We start from the raw sequence: 20,645 nt of genomic DNA on the forward strand, positions 1-20,645 counted from the left end.
ACTGCCCTGACCTCTTGGGAGATGTTTTCCACATGGAATTGTGCCTCCTCTGCAGATCTACATGTTATGTAGATCTGCATATGCAGATACAACCTATCTCCTCCCAGATCCTGCCTCCAGATGCAGCGCTACTGCCACAGCACTGGGCTCTGCACTGTGCCAGCACTGCTCAGTGACAGGCACCATACTCATGGGGCTCTGCAGGGCTACCCCAGCACCATGGAACACATAGACTCTCCTAAGAGTCTACCTGCCGCCCCACTGGACGGACTGGATTCATGACCAGTGCATTTCTGAAGAAAGTCTGCCTTTCACCTCTGCTGATAGCCTGAAACATATGTGGGTCAGAAGGAGCTTGCTTGTGGGCTCCCATGGATGCAAACTGTCTAAATACAGACAGTGCAAAACTTTGCAGCACATGAAAAAAAATTATAAATACTTACTGCCTGCCTCTTGATGTTTGAACGACTGAATGCAGAAACACTTCAATGATGACAGCTTTATTACAAACTTGGCTGTTTTTTTTGTGAAGCTGAGCCTGTATAACAAAGAAAGTAAGTAATTGAAGACTTTCACAGCAGCTTTCCTAGAATCTGACTTACATGCAAAATTTCTTCAGCAAACAACTTGAAATTCGCCTGATTAATTTAATTTTTTTCTGTTGTTGTGATGTTGCAACATTTAAGATGCGTATATGGGTTACTAATACTAAAAAAAATCACAACAGTTTCGAGCATTTAATGTTGCAATGTGAAAGCTGTATCATTCCCCACAAGTGGAATTCATGCCTTGGCATTTTCACTTTATCACAAGATAAACACCCCACTGTACCAACTACAAGGAGGAAAATTAACTCTGTCCCAGCTGCCGCTGATCCTCTTAGGGATGGAATATTTTCTTCTTTGTCCCCTAATGTCTCTGAAATAATTCCTAGTACTTTCTTCTGTCAGTCTGTGCTTTTCTGTGGTCTTTCCAGTTTCTTTGTGAGTCACTGGAATTAATAGTTTATCTTTCTGTGTTTACTGCTTTTCATTTATGCATAAAGCACATTCTTCCTGTCATTTCTGATCAGATGAACAGCTCAGCCCTCTGCACACTTTCTTCAGACCTCACAACTGAAATCTCTGTTGGCAGCCTGTCACCACCAGTGATGATGAAAAGGGGATCTTTTTTTCATTCCCTTCCATATCCATTTCTTTAAAAACCTTTCATACATTATTCTTGACAAAAGATTTTAAAAACCCTGACTGATCTGACACTGAGGCCATATCCTTACTGATGTGGGTTTTCCTTCAACTAGATGTATTTGAAGGTTGCTTTTTACTTCTCCTGCTCTCCCTAGTTCTCTGTTTAAACAAGCTGGTCTTTTCTCTGGGAGAGGGACATGGCCAAAATGTGGGAGGCTGTGTGTCTTTACAAAGCCTGTAGTCAAAGATTACATTCAAGATACTATTTCAAGACGTTTCTCTGCTGTGTACAATATTTTACAGATTTTATGTGTGGAACTTTGTGTGACCAAAATTATACAAGTTGTGAGAAAGGGATGCAAATCTGCCCTGATGCTCCCACATTTGGCCCTCCAGCACTGTGAGTGTGCTATGGCTATCTCCAATCTCCCTTCAACCAGAATTTTAATACCTCCTATCTTTAAAAAATGCTCACAGGAAGATGCTGCACACTGGATGATTTTCTGATGTTGGCTGTTCGGACATTGGCTGCTTTAACAGAGACTAAAGATAAAGATGACAGATGTTCTTTAATGTCCAGTACAAGTTAGAACAGATGCATCTCAGTTGATTCAGACAGTCCCTGTTTTCTAGCTTTTTATAAGTCCTTAAGCTCTATTGCACTCCTCCCCCCATGCTGGAAATCTCCTTGGGTAGATGGGGAGATAACCACAGAAAAATCTGCAAAGAGCAGGACAAAATGTAGTGCAGAAGTCTTCCTTCCCAATTTTTCTCTTTCACCAGCATCTGACAGATACCTCTGAAATAGCCATAATTCCTCTGTTTATGTGAAACACCACTGCCAGGAACTAGGCATTAGTTTTGCAACACTGAACTTTCTTGCAAAATATCTCGTGCTCCCTGCTCAAGCCTTGAAGTTACCTCCAAAAATGCTCTCTCAAATATCTCAATGTTTCTGGCAGAGTGGAGACTGGTGAAGCAGCCATGGATAGAACAACCTTTACCGTGAGAGCAAAACCACCTTCGTCCTCACAAGAAAGAAAATCCAAGCCATCAGCAAGAGAATTTTTGTGACTTAATGCAGCAGTCTGAGGACTTTCTGCTGATGCAATAGAGAATATTTACACAATTCCAGACCAGTGATGCAGAGAGAATGTGCTTTGGAGGGGGCTGCTCTGTTGCAAAATATGCAGATAGAGAAAGGGAGCAAGTCAGCAAGAGGGTGGGGACATCAAAGAAGTAAGATCTGCTGGTGAGTTTCTTCTGTGCAATAACTTTTGCTTTAAGAAGGCAGCTGAACACATGGTGCAACGTGGAATCTAATGATTAATCCTGTACTTTCCTGTATCAAAATAGAAATTTCATTTTGTTCGGACAAAAATATATTTTCCAGTGCATGCAGATGGGGAGACATCTGGAGAAAAGATTGGGTGAGTCCTTTTATATCTGGGGGTTCTGCCCTCACCTTCCCTGTACCATTGCTGTGGAAATTGTGCCATTGCTGTGGTATGGTCCAGCTCTAAGAAAGGCAAGGTTTGGAGGAGAGAGAGTCCACTTTTCCCTACTCAACATGGGTCTCCTCAGGTAACCACAGCAAATGAGAACTCTCGTTTGTATGTAGAAAGTCTCTGGTGGGTGATTTTAGAGCCATCAATGTGACTTTTGACTTCATTAAACTGATAGTTTTCCACATCAAAGTAAAGCAGCACTTCATATTACCAGTGTGGGCTGGGTTGTTTGATGAAGACTGAGTAGTTTGGGAGTAAGAAAGCGAGTGTCTGGGGTTTGAAAGTTTCTCTGGTGGTTCTTCTTTTGGAAGTGATTGCCTCAGGTAGCAATCTGCTCTACTGTAGGCAGCCACACGGCATCCCTGCTGACTGGGAAGCAAGCCAATGTTATTCTAATCCACAACAAAGGTGTAAGGGAAGACACAAAGAACTACGCAAAGACCTGTGAGTCTAACCTCAGTTTCTAGAAAAATTATGGAGAAGGTGTTATTGAATACTACTAAAAAGCATTTGAAGACTAATACAATCTTCAATATGGGTTCACAGAGGAAGAGTCCACTTTAACCAGTTTAATTTCTTTCTAGGATGAGGTCACACCCCAAATTGATAAAGGGAAGGTGGTGCATGCAGTTTTCCTGGCTTTTAGTGAGGCTTTTGATGCTGTCCCTCACAGCATCCTTCTGGGCAGTTGTCCAGCTGTGGGAGGGGAGAGTTGATGGTGTGCAGTGTGAAGAGCTGGCTGGATGGCAGGGCTTGAATGGTTGTAGTGAATGGGGCTGTGTCTGGCTGGTGAATGGTCACTGGTGGTGTCCTTGGGGCTTAACACTGGGTCCAGTACTGTTCAGTATTTGATCCATGATCCAGACACAGGAATTGTATCCCATTAGCAAGCTTGCTGACAATATCAAACTGGTAGGTGCCATTGACTTTCTTGAGGAATAACAGGCCTCAAAGGAGAATTTTGAAGAATTGGAGTGTTGGGCTATCTTAGGCACTAAATGGAAGTAGTCCAAGTGCTTTTTGCTGTGGCTGGGAGGGAGTAAAACTTGGTACAAGTCTAAACTGGGAGAGGAGTGGCTGAAGAGCAGAGAAGGACCTGGGAGTGCAGATTGGCCACAGGCTCAAGAGGAGTGAGCAGTGTGGCCAGGCATCCGAGAGGGCAAATTGTATGCTGGAGACACCACACATAGCATGACCAGCAAGTCCCAAGAGGGGATTATCCCATAGTAGTTGGCAGTGCTGCAGCCTCACATGGAGCACTGTGTGCAAGGCTGGGCCCCAACACTGAAGAAGGATGTGAAGGTGCTCAAACATGTCCAGAGGAGGGGAATAGAGGGTGAGCTTTCTGGTGAAAAGCTGGAAGGCATGTCCTACAAGGAGCAGCTGAGTGCTCTGGGCTTGTCTCCTTCACAGAAATGGAGGTTGGGAAGCATTGCTTTCTGCAGCTTCCTCAGGAGGGAATGTGGAGAGGGAAGTGCCGGACTATTCTCCAGGGGCAGCACTGGGAATGGTTCAAAGTCATGCCAGGGGACAATTAGATGGGACATTAGGAAGCATTTGAATGCCCAAGCAACAGGACAAGGAGTAATGGCCTGAACTAAACCACAAAAAGTTCCACCTCAGCATGAGATAGCACTTCTTTACCTTGAGGGTGGCAGAGGACTGGAACAGCTGCCCAGGCAGGTCATGGAGTCTCCCTCTGGAAACATTCAAACTCACTGAGGTGTGTTCCTGTGTCACCGGTTCTGGGTCATTTGTTCAACTCTATATCTGGAAGGCTATAAATGATACAAGTTTATTGTGAGACACAAGGGGATTGAATTCATAGTTTCTAAACCTATTGTCAGGTTCAGGAGGCACAATCTCAATGAATTGAAAGAATCTTGCAGTTTCTTTTTCTCATGTGTAGCTGTGAAAAGCAGGACTGGCAGTGAAAAGAAGGAAGACAGGCAAAGTTTTCACAGTCTGGTGTGCATTGTCTCCATCAACTATACCAACTATAGGTGGTATAGTAAGGAATGGAATGCTTGATCAAGCTGGAATGAGTGGATCAAAATCCATGGAATGCTGTTTGCTGATTCAAAAGCTGGGGTGACCCCAGCAGTACTGCAAGTTTCCTGCAGCAAATACCCATCATCTTTGCCAGTGGCCTTTACACAGCTTAGCCTTGGGAGGGCTTAGAGTGACTTGGCTGGGCCATCTCAGATCTGTCTTCTGTTCTGAACCTCATGAAGGCATTAGCATCTGTGCAAACAAACCTTCTCTCAGGATGGAGGTTTTTCTCCACCTTCTGTGCACATGACCTTGCAGTCTTGTACAATGAAGCAGTTCCTCTTCAAGGCAATGTCTTCAGTTCAAGATAGGCATTTATCCTGGTCAAAATGGAAGATACTAGGTGTGTAATTTATAGAGAATATAGTCTCATTTGTGAGGGTTTCTGTGATTTAAATTCAGGAATACAAATGAACTAGCTCTTATTTGACTTGCAACACCAAAGATGGTCTTCCAGCACTTTCTGATGTCCTAAGGTGAATTTGTTCTTATTTGCTTTCATTTAGGTTTGTATTACCTTTGCAAACTCCTGGGAACAAGAATAATTTTCAGACCTTCTGTCAAGGCACAGTGACAGAAGGAAAATGGCAACTGCATAGTCAGGCAATAATCTTCCTCAGTATGTGAAGTGTTGGGTGGCTGTTGCCTTCTACCACTCTAGAGGGGACTGATTTGCCTGTATGTGACTTGTTCTTTTGTTCTGAGGAATATGGAAATAATAGTAAAAACTAAACACATAAAGTACAGTAGACTGTCGAGGCCTCGCAGCCAGTTGGTAATGGAGCAGAATTGGTTCTTTATTTATCTCTTTGGAGTAGGTTTGATTTCAGTCTTAGTATTTATGAAGACAGAACACTAGGTTAATCTCATCAGTGGAGTTTGACAAGAGATACTTCTTAAAAGTCCTGTTGTGTTTCAAAGAAAAGTCAGTAAATAAGGTATTATCCTCAGGCTCCATGGAAGGCAAGGAGATAATGTTCCTTTCTATGGAAACAGCCAGCACCACTCCCTGTCATGGGGAAAGTTGTTGTGGTAGGGACCTGTCCACCTTGGAGGTACATCCAAAATGTTGTTTGCTGCTTGGTTTTGTTTGGAAGAGTTTGTGAGTGGGAAAGGGGTTTGCTGCCAGGTGATAAAAATAAATTGAATTCCAAAGTGATCAAATTCCTACAAACAAGCCTGGGTAGCTGTGGAGCCCTTTCTGGCTGCCCAGGCCAACGTAAACCACTCCTCAGTGCAGGTTGGCTGCTATAGAGTCCAGAGCTTCTCTAGAGGCATCAAAGCAGTAGTGACAAGACCCTGGCAGCCCTTTAGATACCCTTTCCCAAGGTCTGCTCCTTGCAGATGGTCAGAGGATTTCATTTATCAACTTTAAATAAACCTTTGCAAGCAGGCCTCAGGGAAATGACCTAAAGATGAAGGCAAGATGTGCCACAGCTTATGCTTTCCTGCATGACTTCTTTCTACTCAGTGTAGGCAGAACTGTGCCTGGAGGACTAAGAAGCTGTGTTGACCATGAGTGAGCAGAGCCACGTGAACAGCCTGTTCCTCAACGAGGATGCAGCCAAGCGGCTCCACGCCGACAGCCGGGTGCAGCGGTTCCGGCAAGCTGTGCAGAAGCGGGCGGTGCGGGCCAAGAAGCGGATGCACAGCATCACTGCTGGGAGCGCTAAAAGCTTCTTCAGGAGGAATGCCTTTGTCCTCTTCACCATTGCTGCGGTCCTACTAGGTATGGAGCTGGTGGTAACACCAGGCACCATTTATAAATATGGGAAAATGTTTGTATATTTTACAAAGATTTTATTTTATCACAGCAATTTGACTGAGGAATTGAAGTTGATGAGCTGACAGCTCAAAGTGCTGTCCACATGACTACTTTTGTGTGCAAGGTCAAGTGACCCAACACAGAATGTGTACGTGGGAGGGAGTTCTTGTTGATCCTTTCTGGCTGCAGTATAGAAACAGTCTATGATAGAAAGAGTTTGATGGTCCAACTCAACCAATCCTTGTACTAATCATCCAGGTTTCTTCAGAGGCATCTTGGGAGTGCAGCTGTAGGCACAAGGGCTTTTCAGATTTATCCCACGGCTTTAGCCTGACAGGACCAGAACTGCTGCAAATGGCCATTATACAATGCACACCAAATCTGCTTAGCAGATAGCAGGTTGTCCCTAGCTTTTGATCTAGGCTACATGTCTCCACCTGGCTGAACTCAGCTTTAAGAGGTGGATAGTCAAAGAATCTGAACTGTGTAGTCACACTTATTTTAGTCTGGGAGATCATATCTCTCATCACAGCATTTGGTATTCATGAGCTTCCTGGGAACACACTCCAGAAAAGCAACAGACAGGGAACGAGGAGACCTGTGGTTTTGCACAAGGCTCCTCTGTACATAAATATGTCAGAGGGAGAGAGAGCATACCATAAAAACTGTATCATAGCCTTTTAGAAAATGAGCATTTGTTCCTTTGGGAAGAGGAAGAACTGAGAGTAGATGAGAAAGAGAAAAGCCACATTGTAGGACTGAGGGACAGACCACTGGATCACACTGTCCCACTTCCACTCTCATCCTTTGTTGATCCACAGGGATTATCCTTGCCTTCTCCCTCCGGCCCTACCAGCTGACCTATCGCCAGATCAAGTACTTCTCCTTCCCTGGTGAGCTGCTGATGCGTATGCTCCAGATGCTGGTTCTTCCTCTCATTGTCTCTAGCTTGATTACAGGTGAGCAGTGCCTTCTGCTGTTTTCAGTCAAGACAGTGGTCAGCAAAGCTGTTGTTTGGGTACCTCTTTGTGACCCAGCTGGAGGTGCTTGGATTAGCTTGGCTAGTAGTGACAAGCCTGACTCTACAGCCATGAGTGAACATGATCCACACTGAGACCCCTGCTGGCTCAGTAGTGGTGAAGAGAAGCAGAAGACCGTGTGCTTTCTCAGAAGACTGAGGAGAACACAGTGCAGTGGTTCCAATGCCCAGCACTTGAGGACTAACAAGGATTTAATCCTACATAACCTCAAATGTCTCCAAGTTTGTTGCCCAAGTCAGCTTCAGGTTTCCTCCAGCCTAGAGAAGGTTAATTTGTGTCAGTCCAAAAGGGCTGAAGTTGATCACCAGCTGGAGGGCTTGTTTCACCCAGATCATCAAGGAAGACATGACAGACAGCCAAGCTTTCAGAGACCAGAAGGGAATGCAAGGTGTTAACTTCCTGAAACATCCCACCATTAGGGGCTGAAAGGCTCAATGTACTAGGAGGGAGAGCTTTAAAAGAAAATTGCTGCATTCTCAAATGCAGACTAAGATCCACCAGTGTGATGCTTCTTCATGACAAGTCACATTCTTCCATATCAACATTACCCTGAAACTCCAAATTCTGTTCCTTGTAGGCTGTGCTTCCTAGAGACCCTAGCTGCCAGTCCAACTCATGTATGAGCCTTGCACCCTTTGAATCTTCCTCAAGCTTTCCCTTTCTAAGACGATAAGCTTCCTCACCTTGTCTCTCTGTGTGACACTCCAGGAATGGCCTCACTGGATAGCAGAGTCTCAGGGAAGATGGGGATGCGAGCTATCATCTACTACATGGTGACCACAATCATAGCTGTCTTCATCGGCATCTTCATGGTGATCATCATACACCCAGGAAAAGGATCTAAGGACAAACTTCACCGAGAAGGCAGAATTGAGCAGGTGCAAACCACAGATGCCTTCATGGACTTGGTGAGGTAGGTAAACAAGATGGTCTCAACATGAGATCATATCAGTGAGATTACATTCCTCCATGGAGTGTCTTTTTGAAGAATCACAGCTTTAGGCATACAGTCTTAGTGAAAGAGGTTAATGGCTGAGCCTTGGCAAGCCTACTACTTCTAGCTTAGTCTAGCTAACTGGCTTTGCCACTCTGAGACTGAGTGCTTGGCCTGGAGTCCAGCTCTTCTCCAGAGGTATTAATATAAGAGGTCATGGTGTGCTCAACAAAACAAGTAATGAAAACCATCAATGGCTACCTACCTTTCAGAAATTCACCCGGCAAAGGCGACTCCAAATATCCATCTTCAATGACCAAAAGAAATCAAAGAAGTGGTTCCCAAGACATTGCCTTTTCTTCCCTTGCTGTGACTTTACTCAATGAATTGCAAAGCTGTACTATCTCAAGTAGTATAAAGCCGTGTCTTTGAGGTACAGGATAACAGAGAGCTCACTGACAAGTTGCAAGATGTGCTGGGTCCAGATCAGCATATCCTCTCCTTCTGTCAGTCAGACTGAAAGCACTTAAGTGGACATTGTTAAAGTTGTGACCTCAGACACTGCTTCAGGACAAAGAAGTTGGCCAGGAAGCCTATGTTTTTTTCCTAGTTCAACAGGACAATAACTCTTTCCTTGTTTTTTTATCTGCTGCAGGAATATGTTCCCACCCAACCTGGTAGAAGCCTGCTTCAAACAGGTATGAAATCTCATCTTTGCACCTTGTGCCCTAGTCCTATCTACTTCTCTGAGGGATGAAATAGCACTTTATTCCCCAGGTCTTGACAGCTGCAGGAGGCACTGCAGATGTTAGTCTGTATTATAGCATCCCCCATGAAAACTTTTCAAACTGTCTCTACATGGGGGCTTCAACCTCCATCCTATCCCACAGAGGCAGGAAGGGTTTGCATGATTCCAGGTAGCAGGCTTGGACTGGCAATGATATGGAACAGATTCTTCAAGAATCTATCTTCTGCAGTGCTAGTGTTCTTAGAAGCAGCACAAAGGGTTATCAGAGAAGTCAGCATATCTCAGTCCTAGTGACATGAGATGCTCTAATGGTCTCTTTTGACCTTCTGCTCTATGAACTTTCTGAATTTTCTGGTCAAAGCACTACACTGGGGACCTTCAGAACAGGCAAAGCAAGTTTCCCACATAGGTCAGCAGCAACTTGCAGTACTCTCCTTACTTTAAGAATCGTTGTAAGAGCCTAGCATGTGTCCTGATCATCTGATCATAGGGCCTGTGAGTGCATTTGATAATCTGTGTCTTTTCAGTACAAGACTCAGTACAGCACCAGGGTCTTCACCAGAACCATCCTCCACAGCAGCAATGTCACAGCAGGTGTGACAACCACTCAGATCCCTGTGCCTGAGAATTTCACCAGCATCATGGAGAATGTCACTCATGGTCTGGGAACCATCTCCGAGGTGCTGACCTTTGAAGAAGTCATTCCCATCCCAGGCTCAGCCAATGGGGTGAACGCGCTGGGGCTGGTAGTGTTCTCCATGTGCTTCGGTTTGATGATCGGCAGCATGAAGCAGAAGGGACGGGCCCTGCGGGAGTTCTTTAACTGCCTCAACGAAGCCATCATGAGGCTGGTGGCCATTATCATCTGGTGAGGAGCACGGCCGGTTGGAGCAGGAGGTCTGCAGGTGCAGTTTCCATTGACATGATGAGAAGTGGGGTAGTTTTAAGGATTTCATGCACAAGACAGGAAAAGCAGATGGGCACAGCTCTACTTTGGCTCCATCAAGCTGGAGGGAAAAGTCTGGATGGGATATTTGTTCACATTTCATTTCCTGTTGTTTTTGTTTTTGCCATAGAAGTATCAGGTACACCAGGACTTGCTTTTCTTGAGGCTTCTGGAAACATCCTTGGAAGACCAGAGAGCTGGAGTGGAAGATCTCTTAGCCTTACCAACAGGAGTAGGGTGTGAGGCTTTTTCACCAAAAGCTTTCCTTCCAGCTGTGTTACAGGAGTCTGACTTAGCTATGAATCACAGTAACCCTTTGCCCCTTTCCCACTTTCAGGGTGGCAACTGTAAGCAGTAATGCAATAGCTCTGAGAGCTGAGCTGGGTTGAGAGGATCCTCTCAAAGTTACTGCCTTTCAATTTGAAGTGTCCCAGATCATGACTCCTCTGGAGTTCAGCTGCCCATTGCTTTCTGTGTAAGGCTGCCTATGACACATGGTCCAGACAAACCAGGCACTGCTGAGACAAGTCTACTCTAGAAGGCAGCATTTTACTAAATGTTATTTTAAGCTTTTTACCCAGTTAGAGCTCAAAGTTTTGTCAGGAACTGCAAAAGAGGACAGATGTGGGTCTGGCAGGAAACGTGCAAATATCTGGCAGTGGAGAAATCTGTCAGCCTGACACCCTCTCCCATTTTAGATCATTCCAGCTTCCTTCCCTTGGTCTTCTAAGTCAGTCTTGTATCTCAGAGCAAAATCCTGAGCACAGCAGGACAGGCCTTACAGAAAAAGGCACAAAGGAGAAGAATATCCCTGAGTTCATAGCAGATGTTGGGAAGCCCCATGCCCCCGGGATCTTTTACTCCATGTTTGAACCAGAATTTGGGGCTTTGCTTTCCTAAGAACAGGTAAGACGTGCCTGAGAGCACAGAAGCGAGAGCATGAGCAGAGTGGAATAAGTAGACTTGCACACTACTCCAGAGATCTTCAACACCCCTCCTTAAATCTCCCTTTAGATGAAGGAAGGCAGGGTGTCTATGTATAGAATATTGGTTACACTTCGGACACTGCCTGTGCATGCCTTCCTGTAGCCACAGCCTGCAGACCATCTCCCAGGAGCTTGTTTTTCCTGGGGAGATCTGGTCACTGGCTGCAGCCAAGGATGTGTTCTAACAGGAAGGTCAGAGGAAATGAAATATTTATTAAATCCTTTCCTGAAACTTTTCCAAATCTCCCAGGCTAAGCTGGAGTTTAGCATGTGGGTCTCTGAGCCTTGTGCATGAGTTGCATGTGAGCTCTTGAGCTGCAGAGGCCCAGCCCTGAGAGGTGTGGCCATGGAGCTGGAATTTTCTTTGGCCCAATTATTATATTAGTACCCATCATTCTCTCCATATATGACTTACGTCTTCTTTTCTGTGAAGCCTCACTGCTGCTTGTCAGCTGCATTGTTATGGAGGGGGGGAAAAATACATGAGAAATGGAAAAGATAGCAGGATACTTCAGAATGGGCTTTTATATGAGCCATGGCTGCTTTTACAGGTGTTGGTGTGCCCAGTCCTTGTTACACCAGATCTGGAATCTTTAGATGTTCATATTCCCAAAATGTGAGCATCTGAAGACAGCAAGGCTGATATTCCAGAGACTATAGGACACTTTAGCTTTTATTCCCTTATTTCCTGTTTCTCCTGTACTTTCCTTTGCCTTTCAAGGAAAAAAAAATGCTGTCTCTGTTAGGAAGGGAAGAGACTCTGAAGGTTTCTCTACATAGCCTTCCTTATCAGTTCTACAAGGAGTATTGTAGAAATGTAGAAAACCCAAAAGGAGGAAGAGGTACTGCCCATGCTGTGTGCAAAACAGTGCTGGGATCCCCAGGCATGCACCAAGAGCTGATTTTTGACCATGGGATGAACAACTCCCAGCTGTCTCCAGGTTTCTAGAAAAGAAACCAGCAGTATAATACAGTGATTAGGCACAGTGAGCACTTTTGTTATGCTGGCTTATTGGGGATTTATCCAGACAGCATGTGTTAAAGCTGCTGTGAAAGTGTGGGAGCCAGTCCTGACCACTGGCCTTGTGTTTGTGTCACAGGTATGCTCCAGTTGGGATCATGTTTTTAATTGCCGGGAAAATCCTGGAGATGGATGACCTAGCAGTGATGGGAGGCCAGCTGGGGATGTACACACTCACTGTCATCGTTGGACTCCTCATTCATGCCCTTTGCATCCTGCCCCTGCTCTACTTCATTGTCACTCACCGAAACCCCTGGGTGTTCATTGCAGGGCTCCTGCAGGCTCTCATCACAGCCCTGGGCACCTCCTCCAGGTATGATGGCTATGTAGGAGTGGGGTTTGGGCTGATGTAGATACTACATCTCAGCACTCCATTGCTCTCAGTGCAGCACTGTGGTCTCACAGTTTCTAGCACTAGCAGCCTTTTGCAGTGGACCAGCCAAACTCGTTTGGGAGTGGGAAGGTTCCCACTGCCCTGCACAGGAGCCCTACTCTCATGACCAGGTCTGACCATCACTGAGTGGCCCATATTCCTCCTGACCAAACATAAGGGTGACTTTACTTACCACTGAAATGCTGAGCTCAGAACAAATATCCTGCTGAATCACAGCATTATTCCAACATGCACTTATCTCTCACACACATGTACTTGCACACAGTTTCATGTCCGTCTCTCCCAGGCACACAGACTGTATGCAGCTGTCATTAACTTCGCAGAGACCTGGGCAAAGGCATCAACACCAGTATGTTCAGTGACTCACACTGCCATGTCACAGAGCCAAAGCAAGGGATGGTAGGTAACTGTTGTTTCACTAAGTGCTGTGTTTCTTGTTTTATTCGTGTCCTGGCAAGTACGTAACAGGCTCTTCCATATACATTCTCATACCAAAACACATAGCATTTTTCCTGCTCATGTTCTCTTTCAGAAACAGTTCTTTGCTTTCTCTGCAAGATATATTCTCAAACGTGTCATTCTTGTGTTATGGACTGAGAGGCATGAGAAAGGGCTCAAGTTTTTTAATAGCAGAAAAGGGAATTCTGGTCTTGAGGCTCTGCCCTATGTACCTTGAATCCTTCTTCTTTTGGTGTTATACCAGCATCATCAGCCTCAGTCAGGGTTATACAGCCCCTGTCACACCCCCTGAGAAAAGCCATGTCAGAATGTGCAACTGCAGTGGGCATCATATCTGAGGAACCCTTGCTTAGACTGTTCTTTCTTGTAGCAGCTTCTGGCCTCTGGCTCACATGGCAGGGTGAAAAAGCAGGTGGGTAGAGGCTTAGTCCTTCTTCCAAAGTCAGCATACATGCAATTCATGTGGTTTTGTAAATTCTTTTCAGCTCAGCAACTCTGCCCATAACCTTCAGGTGCCTGGAAGAAAACAATGGTGTGGATAGGCGCATCACGAGGTTTGTGCTGCCTGTGGGAGCCACAATTAACATGGACGGCACTGCTCTGTATGAGGCCCTTGCAGCCATCTTCATTGCACAAGTCAACAACTATGAACTTGACTTTGGGCAAATCATCACAATAAGGTGACTTTTGAAAGAGTTTGGGGACTACAGAAAGGGTTTCAGTTTTGTTGGCTTATCTGAGTTGTGATCAGATTCCTCTTTTTCTCAGAAGAGACAATAAAGAAAAAAAAGTACAGGAAAGAAGGGTTGTACTACAGCTCCAGGTGTCAAAGCACATGTGGACATCATGTCTTTGAGGCTCCACTTGAGCCCCTCTTGAATGTCCAGGTCTTAGGAAAAGCTGTGGTGTGCAGTCTGTTATGAGGGGATGTCTGGCAGGGGCAGCCTGGTGTTGTGTTGATGTCCCATGTGTCACCACACATGGTCTTGGTGACCAGGGCAGAAAGGCTGCCAAGATGATGATGAGTTGATGATGAGTTTGAGCTACTTCATGACATTTCTGCAAATGCGACCACCTCTTTTCTTGCCTTTGCTGATAGCTCTGCTTTCCTGTTCCCTCCAGCATCACTGCCACGGCAGCCAGCATTGGAGCTGCAGGGATTCCCCAGGCAGGACTGGTGACAATGGTTATAGTGCTGACATCAGTGGGGCTGCCTACTGAAGACATTACACTGATCATCGCTGTGGACTGGTTTCTGTAAGTTCCTTGCTCAGCAGGCATGCACTGCTGTGCATTCCTGCCAGTGCTTACAGACCTCATCTGTACTCATAATGGCTCTGCTAAAAGCTCACTAACCTGTACCATTAAGCTTAAAACCTACCCATATCCCTGAGACCTTTGCACAGTAGTCCTCTCTGGCCATGCTGGAGTCTTCGCCATGTGCTTCAGAGACTCAAGGCAGAGGTCACTTGCTGATCAGCCTGGTGACTAAACACAATGTCCTCCATTTTGCTTTATTTAAAACGCACCCAGAAATTATCTGCAGAGTCATAGGGAAAGGTTGTGCCAATAATAAGCAAATTCACACTACAGAATGATAGCTCTGGGTTACTGAAAGAGAGATGAGACTGGGATGTACAAAGTTGAAGACTGTTTACATGGGAGTAGCTAGTCAGCCACACTGCTGCATTTCAGCTTTCTTCCCCTTTTAAATAAAATCACTTGGGACAAGTAATTTTATAGAAGTGCTCTTAGGAACCAGATTGAAGAATGCATTTGTGCACTGTCCCACCACTCTGTCTTCTCAAACACCAAAATCCTGACAGATGGATACACTGTCAGTGTTTCCTCTGTTCTTCCATATCTTGTATTGATGGTATGTAGCCAAAATCCACTCCTAGGCATGGCTGACCAGTTGGAAACAGTTTTGCAGAACACCTTCACTTCTCTTGTGGATTGTGCATAAGAACAAACTTGGCTGGGAAGAGCCCTGCCTCCTAATAAGCCAGGTTACTTCTTGTACTTACTCAGAGTAGATTATTATATTAATATTATTATATTAATATAATCTACTCAGAGTAGATTATATTAAGGTGCCACTCTTACCACTGAAGGATCTGATGGGGCACTGGACTGGTGACAGCTTCAGCAGCTCTGACATACTGTTGTGGTTGTGGAGAATATCTCATTGCAAAAGGTCTTTTAGATGTGCTGTTTTGCAAAAAGAAACTGGTGCCTTGTTTTAGTGCATGCTGTCCATGCTGAGGAAATCTGTGTTCACAGCGGTGCTGTCATAGGTTTGCACCAGAATTTCAGCACTTTTTGTAAAACAAAATGCAACTAAAGTTAAACAGATGTGGTGAGTCTGCATCAAGGCCTTTGCAAAGGACAGTGTCCATGTAGAAACAGAGCAACCTCCCTCTTCATTTGTGTCAAGTCCAAAACTTTTCAGTAGGAAATTGGAAATGCAAGAAAACAGAAATGAATGGGAAGCTTGAGCTCAAGGATGTCAATCAGGGAAGGCTCTCTGGGAGTCATTTTCCTGTCAATGTTGAAGTATCCATTATTAGAATGACTTAGAAAGTAGAAAGAGTTTCACTGAAGACATTTCTTGAAATAATCTTCATCCCCTTAGCTGCTATTATGAAACTGTATTTCATTTTTCTCTATGATTTTTCAGGGACCGCCTTAGAACAACTACCAATGTCCTGGGGGATTCTCTGGGGGCTGGCATTGTGGAGCATCTCTCCCGGCATGAGCTGGATGCGCAAGACTGCGAACTTGGTAATTCTGGGATAGAGGAGAAAGAACAGCTCTCCCATCTGGTTTCCCAACAGAATGACACCCCCAGGCACTCCAGGAGGGAGACAGCACTGTGAAATCGGGCAGCAGAGTGCAGATTAATGCTGTAAAAAGCGAAAACTTGAAACAGAAGTCCAGAGTGGATGACAGAGAAAGATCCACTGTGCAAGACACTCACTTTTCTGTCACTTCTGCCACATACAGTCTTTCCTAATCCTGTTGCTCCCCTATTTCTTTCTGACTGGCATTAAAGAGGAGAAAGTTAAACTGCAAAGAAAGCCTGATATAGTCATTCTTATGAAGCCCAATAGTTAGACCTCAGTAAGGAAGACCCCAGTGAAGGAGCTGGACTAGGAGCTCCTTTATTTCTGAACTAAGTAGCCAGGTGAGTCCATTTGTGGACTGGCACCAAAATGTTGTAATTCTGTCCTGCAAGATGCAGCTGCAAAGTTTTCACTTGGTTAGTACCTATACCCAAACAAGCTTTTAGCATTGACCTCTTTGCTCACAGTCCTGGTGTTTGCACAGATATGTACTTGATGCTCCCTGAGAGCTCCACTGGCAACCTATTTGGTTGCAGATACTAGAATCACCCACCTCCTGAAGGAATGTGGAATCATACTGTAGGGACAGCTGGATGGTAGCATCAATAGGGGTCAATAGGTTTCTTATTAGTGCAAGATCCTAAAAGACTGTGAAAGAAGCAAACAGTTAAAAAAATTATTATATCCATTATTCAGTCTTGAAACAGCTCTCCCCTCTACCAAGCTCTACCAAAACCCAATTAACTTCATTTCTCTTTAGCAAAGTTTAAACACAAAGTTTAAGAACAATTTTGCCCATATGAGCAGCTGAGTGGTACATCCATGCCAGGAATGACTCCCTTCCATGCCAGATTTGCTCAGAAAACAGTTTTACTCCTCATCACAGGATTCCTAAGGAAATGATTCCTGTTCTCATCTCTGCCTATTTTCAGAAGTGACTTCCTCTCAGTCACATTGCTCCAGAATGTGCTTTCAAACACCTCTGTCTTTCTACAGCTCCTTATCTTTCATAGGCAAAGCGAAATCAGTGCTTGCACAAGTTTGCCAGATCTCAGACCTAAAAAATCAGGAAATATTTTTTGATTCCTACCAAATGGAATTCAGCTTCTGTTTAACACACTAGGACATAAGCCCAAGTTTACATCCATAAGATCTCAGAGTCTAAATATAGAAGTAGGGACCTACTTCATCCACACTCTCCCCCCTTCCTTGGCATGGCCAGGAATACAGCTGATATCTCTCACACCAGTGAACAGAACCACTAGGATTGTTCCATAACATCCAGGTCCATGACCATCCAGAAAACTAATGTCTATAACTCAGCCAGGAATATGTTAAGGATCCACAGTGTCTGAGCTGCTGCAGTGTAGCTGTCCTGCTTTGGACAATGGCTAAGAGCAGGAATAGCAATGAGCAGCCTCCTGACCCACTAAGGAACTTCTAAACTGGGCACTTAAGGTCTCCTCAGTATTCCCAACCCACCATGTCACTTGCACCCCTCTACACTGGCTTTACACACTGATGTTTTTCATCCCTAGCCATAGCCATACACTCAGAGGTGCACATCATGGAAGGAAGACCTCAGAGGTATTGCTGGAGTCAGATTTGCCAATCACAACTGTACATCTGCCCATGCTGTCCTCCCCAGCACTAACAAAGCTTCCTCAAACATATTTCTTGAGATGTTTAAATCTAGAACCTGAGGTTCTTTTTAGTTGTTCAGAAACTGCACAGTTCTGTATTGGTGCTGCCACATTCCACATCCCACATCCTGTAGGCAGAGTATTCTATTTTTATGGGCTGGGCAATTATTGAGAACCTGAGATAAATGGACAAATGCATCTCTTTCATGTAAGATGGTAACAGAACAGGGTAACTAGAAGTGTATGGTATGGTAGTTCTGTTTAGCAGTGGCTAGCTCCAGATTGTAAGGCAGCAAGTTTTTTGCTGACTGTGGAAGGCAGGTTGCTTATTTTGACAAGAGATCTACTCTAGCAGGAAGCAAGTGAGCTAAATAACAAATTATTATCCTTCTCTTTGTAGCACTTTTTAAATCTTGTTTGAATACTTTTATAATGTCTGTTCTTCTCCTTTCTAGACTAAACAGATCCTGTATATATCACAGGTAATAATCATTCATGTTCCTCTCCTCTGGACTTTCTCCTTGCTGTTCCACATCTTCCTTGAAGTGGAATGACTAAAATTTGGCACAACAATCCAACTAAAGATTTATTATTACTGAGCACTGAGGAAAGAATATTTCCTGTACATGATGATTTAGACCATGGTCTCATGTTACCATGGTTATTAGCAGGCTATGTATCAGCTGATCAGGATAACTATCCCTGATGCATACATACAAGCAAACTCAAGTCTGTTCATCTTATCCTAACTCTTAGCAAGGTTAGACTCTTACTTTGATGAGATGGCTCTATCTGAGGACTTGATCTTAATCAAAGAGTTTTCAGATACACTGCATCAGCTTGTATCTATAGTGAGCTAAGACAGCACTAGCTTATCAATAACACTGCTCAACTGATGAGTCTAAACCTTCATAAAGAACAGACCTGCTTATAAAACCCAATGAAGTGCTCTATTTTTTAACAACAGCGTGATAGCATTGACCCTTGTCTAGTGGTAATACATGATAATTCCCAAATAATTTTAAGCAGGACTGCTGCCTATCAAGCAATTCCCAGCCTGTGTTTGTGCAGCTGATTATTACTATCGAAGTATAGTAATTTCAATTTGTCCATATTGAACTGCTTCTTGGTTTTCTTTCTTTTTTTTTTTTCCAGACTATTTGTCCAACTTTTCAACAAAACATTGAATTCTAATCCTGAAGACACTTCCTGTATAAAAAGGGCAAACTGAAGGATGAATCAGAAGATTGTTGGATTGGATTCCAGCTCAAATGGGAATTAATTCTGAGAAGTCCTATGGCTTGGGTTACACAATCATTCATACTAGATTGGTCATAAGGGTCCCTTCTGGCTTTATAATATATGCACGTGCTTTCTGGCTTAGAGACATTGCAAAGTGTCTTTCCAGCCCAATCATTTCTAAAAGCTATCTGAAAGGATCCTAATGATACTTCAATAAAACTCAGCAGGAGTCTAACCCGTTTTCAGTTCCTGCTAGCAGACATACATATATCACAAAAGGGACTCTTCCTACCCATTGCATCCACATGTTTACAGATGTTCCCACAAAGCAGTATGCACCAAGCCTTGCCATTTGTGATTTTCTGCTTTCCATGCAAGATTAACAGAGCACAAGCAAGAAGAGGCCTCATTTTCCAACAATGCAAACCAGTCTTCCTTTGGGAATTTCAGAATTCAGTTTTAAGCTTTTAGCTCCGGTGTTTACCCATGTTGTTAACCAGATTATGATTGGGATTATCTGTTTACAGTACCTGAACATCAAACTATTGTCAGAAATTTGCATATACTTACATATATATATATATATACATATATATGTACACACACACACATATATGAAAGGGGTGCATGTGTGCAAGCATACGTATACAATTTTTTTGTTACTAATCCAAGAAGGAAAGCCGATATTACAGTCTCACTATGTATAAAGCTGCATATTTCATTTTGGTGCCCATCTTGACTTACTCATTTAACTCCATACTTAAAACAAAAAACTGAGGCCGTTCTACTCCATTTCAGAAATGAGTCTTTCAAAGCCAGATTTCCCAGAAAGGAGCTCAATGCATGCCAGTTTTGACTTGTACCTGCTGGAGATGAAATGAAACTTCTTAATGTATAGAAAAAAATCTCCACTGTGTCCTTGTCTGTACACATCTCAAAGACTTCCATCTACACTGCATCAGTTTTGGCAAAGGCTAAGCTTTCAGAGAACAGTCAAGAATACTAAAGTATTTGTACTCCTTCCATATTCCAGTGCTGATCTTGTACTAACTCAACCTTCAAATCTGGATAATTGAATGGTATTTTATAATTTTATCCACTGTTTTTTAAAATTACCAGGTATTTGTGAGTTTATACAGTATTTACTGCAGTCCTGCTGCTTCTACTTCCAGAAACTTTTAAAGTTTCTTCTATTTGCAAACTGATCTCTTCCTAATTATTACACATGGGATGAAACAGAGATGTGTAAATACACAAGTAGCTCTTGAATAAAAACATAACTCTTCAATACTAATTTGAAGAGAGAAAATCCAGGAAGAATATAGATTTTCCGTTAGGCCACATGTCACTTTATGTTTGTGATACATACACATTATTCCAGGAGTCAGAGCTGCCCATGAAAACTGACCTGAAATTGTATGTCCTTCTGCTCTGCCCAAAGAAAAACTGGAAATCAGTACTGTACAATGTGTTCATGGCATTTATGCAATTTGACTCTGTTAATTTCTGAGGGCTTTTTCTTCATGCTGTTATTTTCACTGTTAATACAGATAGTTTCCATATTTGAAAAATAAAGGGAATTTTTTTCCACAATACTTTTCCATGATTTTTTTTTTCTATTATTTTTCCTCAGGACTGTGACCTTCCAAAGTCAGAGACACTACTTTTCGCAAGATGTATTATACTTTCTTATCTCTATGTGCCTAGCTCATAGGTCAAATATTAATCTCAGATTTTGACAAGGCCCTTCCCTAAGGCTTCTTCTTTGATGCCATCTTTGGCATTTGTCCATAAACTGACAAAGGTACATGAGGTTTGCTTCATCTGCACCAGACAACACATAGGCACATACTTCCACCTGGAAAATCCACTCC

At 43.7% G+C, this 20,645-nt stretch overlaps 1 protein-coding gene across 6 annotated transcripts; it reads left to right on the forward strand.

Moving 5' to 3' along the window:
• Positions 1–2,375: 2,375 nt before the first annotated feature.
• Positions 2,376–20,555, forward strand: LOC310920352 (excitatory amino acid transporter 4-like; the record flags this gene model as incomplete). 6 transcript variants are annotated; one of them, XM_083880264.1, is made up of 12 exons in its annotated part: positions 2,446–2,617; positions 6,219–6,476; positions 7,334–7,471; positions 8,261–8,465; positions 9,142–9,184; positions 9,762–10,102; positions 12,267–12,500; positions 13,526–13,720; positions 14,163–14,297; positions 15,721–15,824; positions 17,985–18,011; positions 18,685–20,555. In XM_083880264.1, exons 2-11 carry the CDS (start codon positions 6,263–6,265, stop codon positions 17,987–17,989), a joined length of 1,614 nt encoding a protein of 537 aa, XP_083736390.1. In that variant the 5' UTR covers positions 2,446–2,617; positions 6,219–6,262. The 6 variants fall into 6 exon arrangements, with proteins under 6 accessions (XP_083736387.1, XP_083736385.1, XP_083736388.1 ...); XM_083880259.1 differs by lacking the exons at positions 17,985–18,011; positions 18,685–20,555 and adding an exon at positions 2,391–2,439 and having other exon boundaries at positions 2,544–2,617; positions 15,721–15,919; XM_083880262.1 differs by lacking the exons at positions 17,985–18,011; positions 18,685–20,555 and adding an exon at positions 2,391–2,439 and having other exon boundaries at positions 2,544–2,617; positions 6,224–6,476; positions 15,721–15,919.
• Positions 20,556–20,645: the final 90 nt, after the last annotated feature.

Source organism: Zosterops lateralis (genome assembly GCF_965231275.1).
Source record: "Zosterops lateralis genome assembly, chromosome: 29".
NCBI classification, from domain to species: domain Eukaryota; kingdom Metazoa; phylum Chordata; class Aves; order Passeriformes; family Zosteropidae; genus Zosterops; species Zosterops lateralis.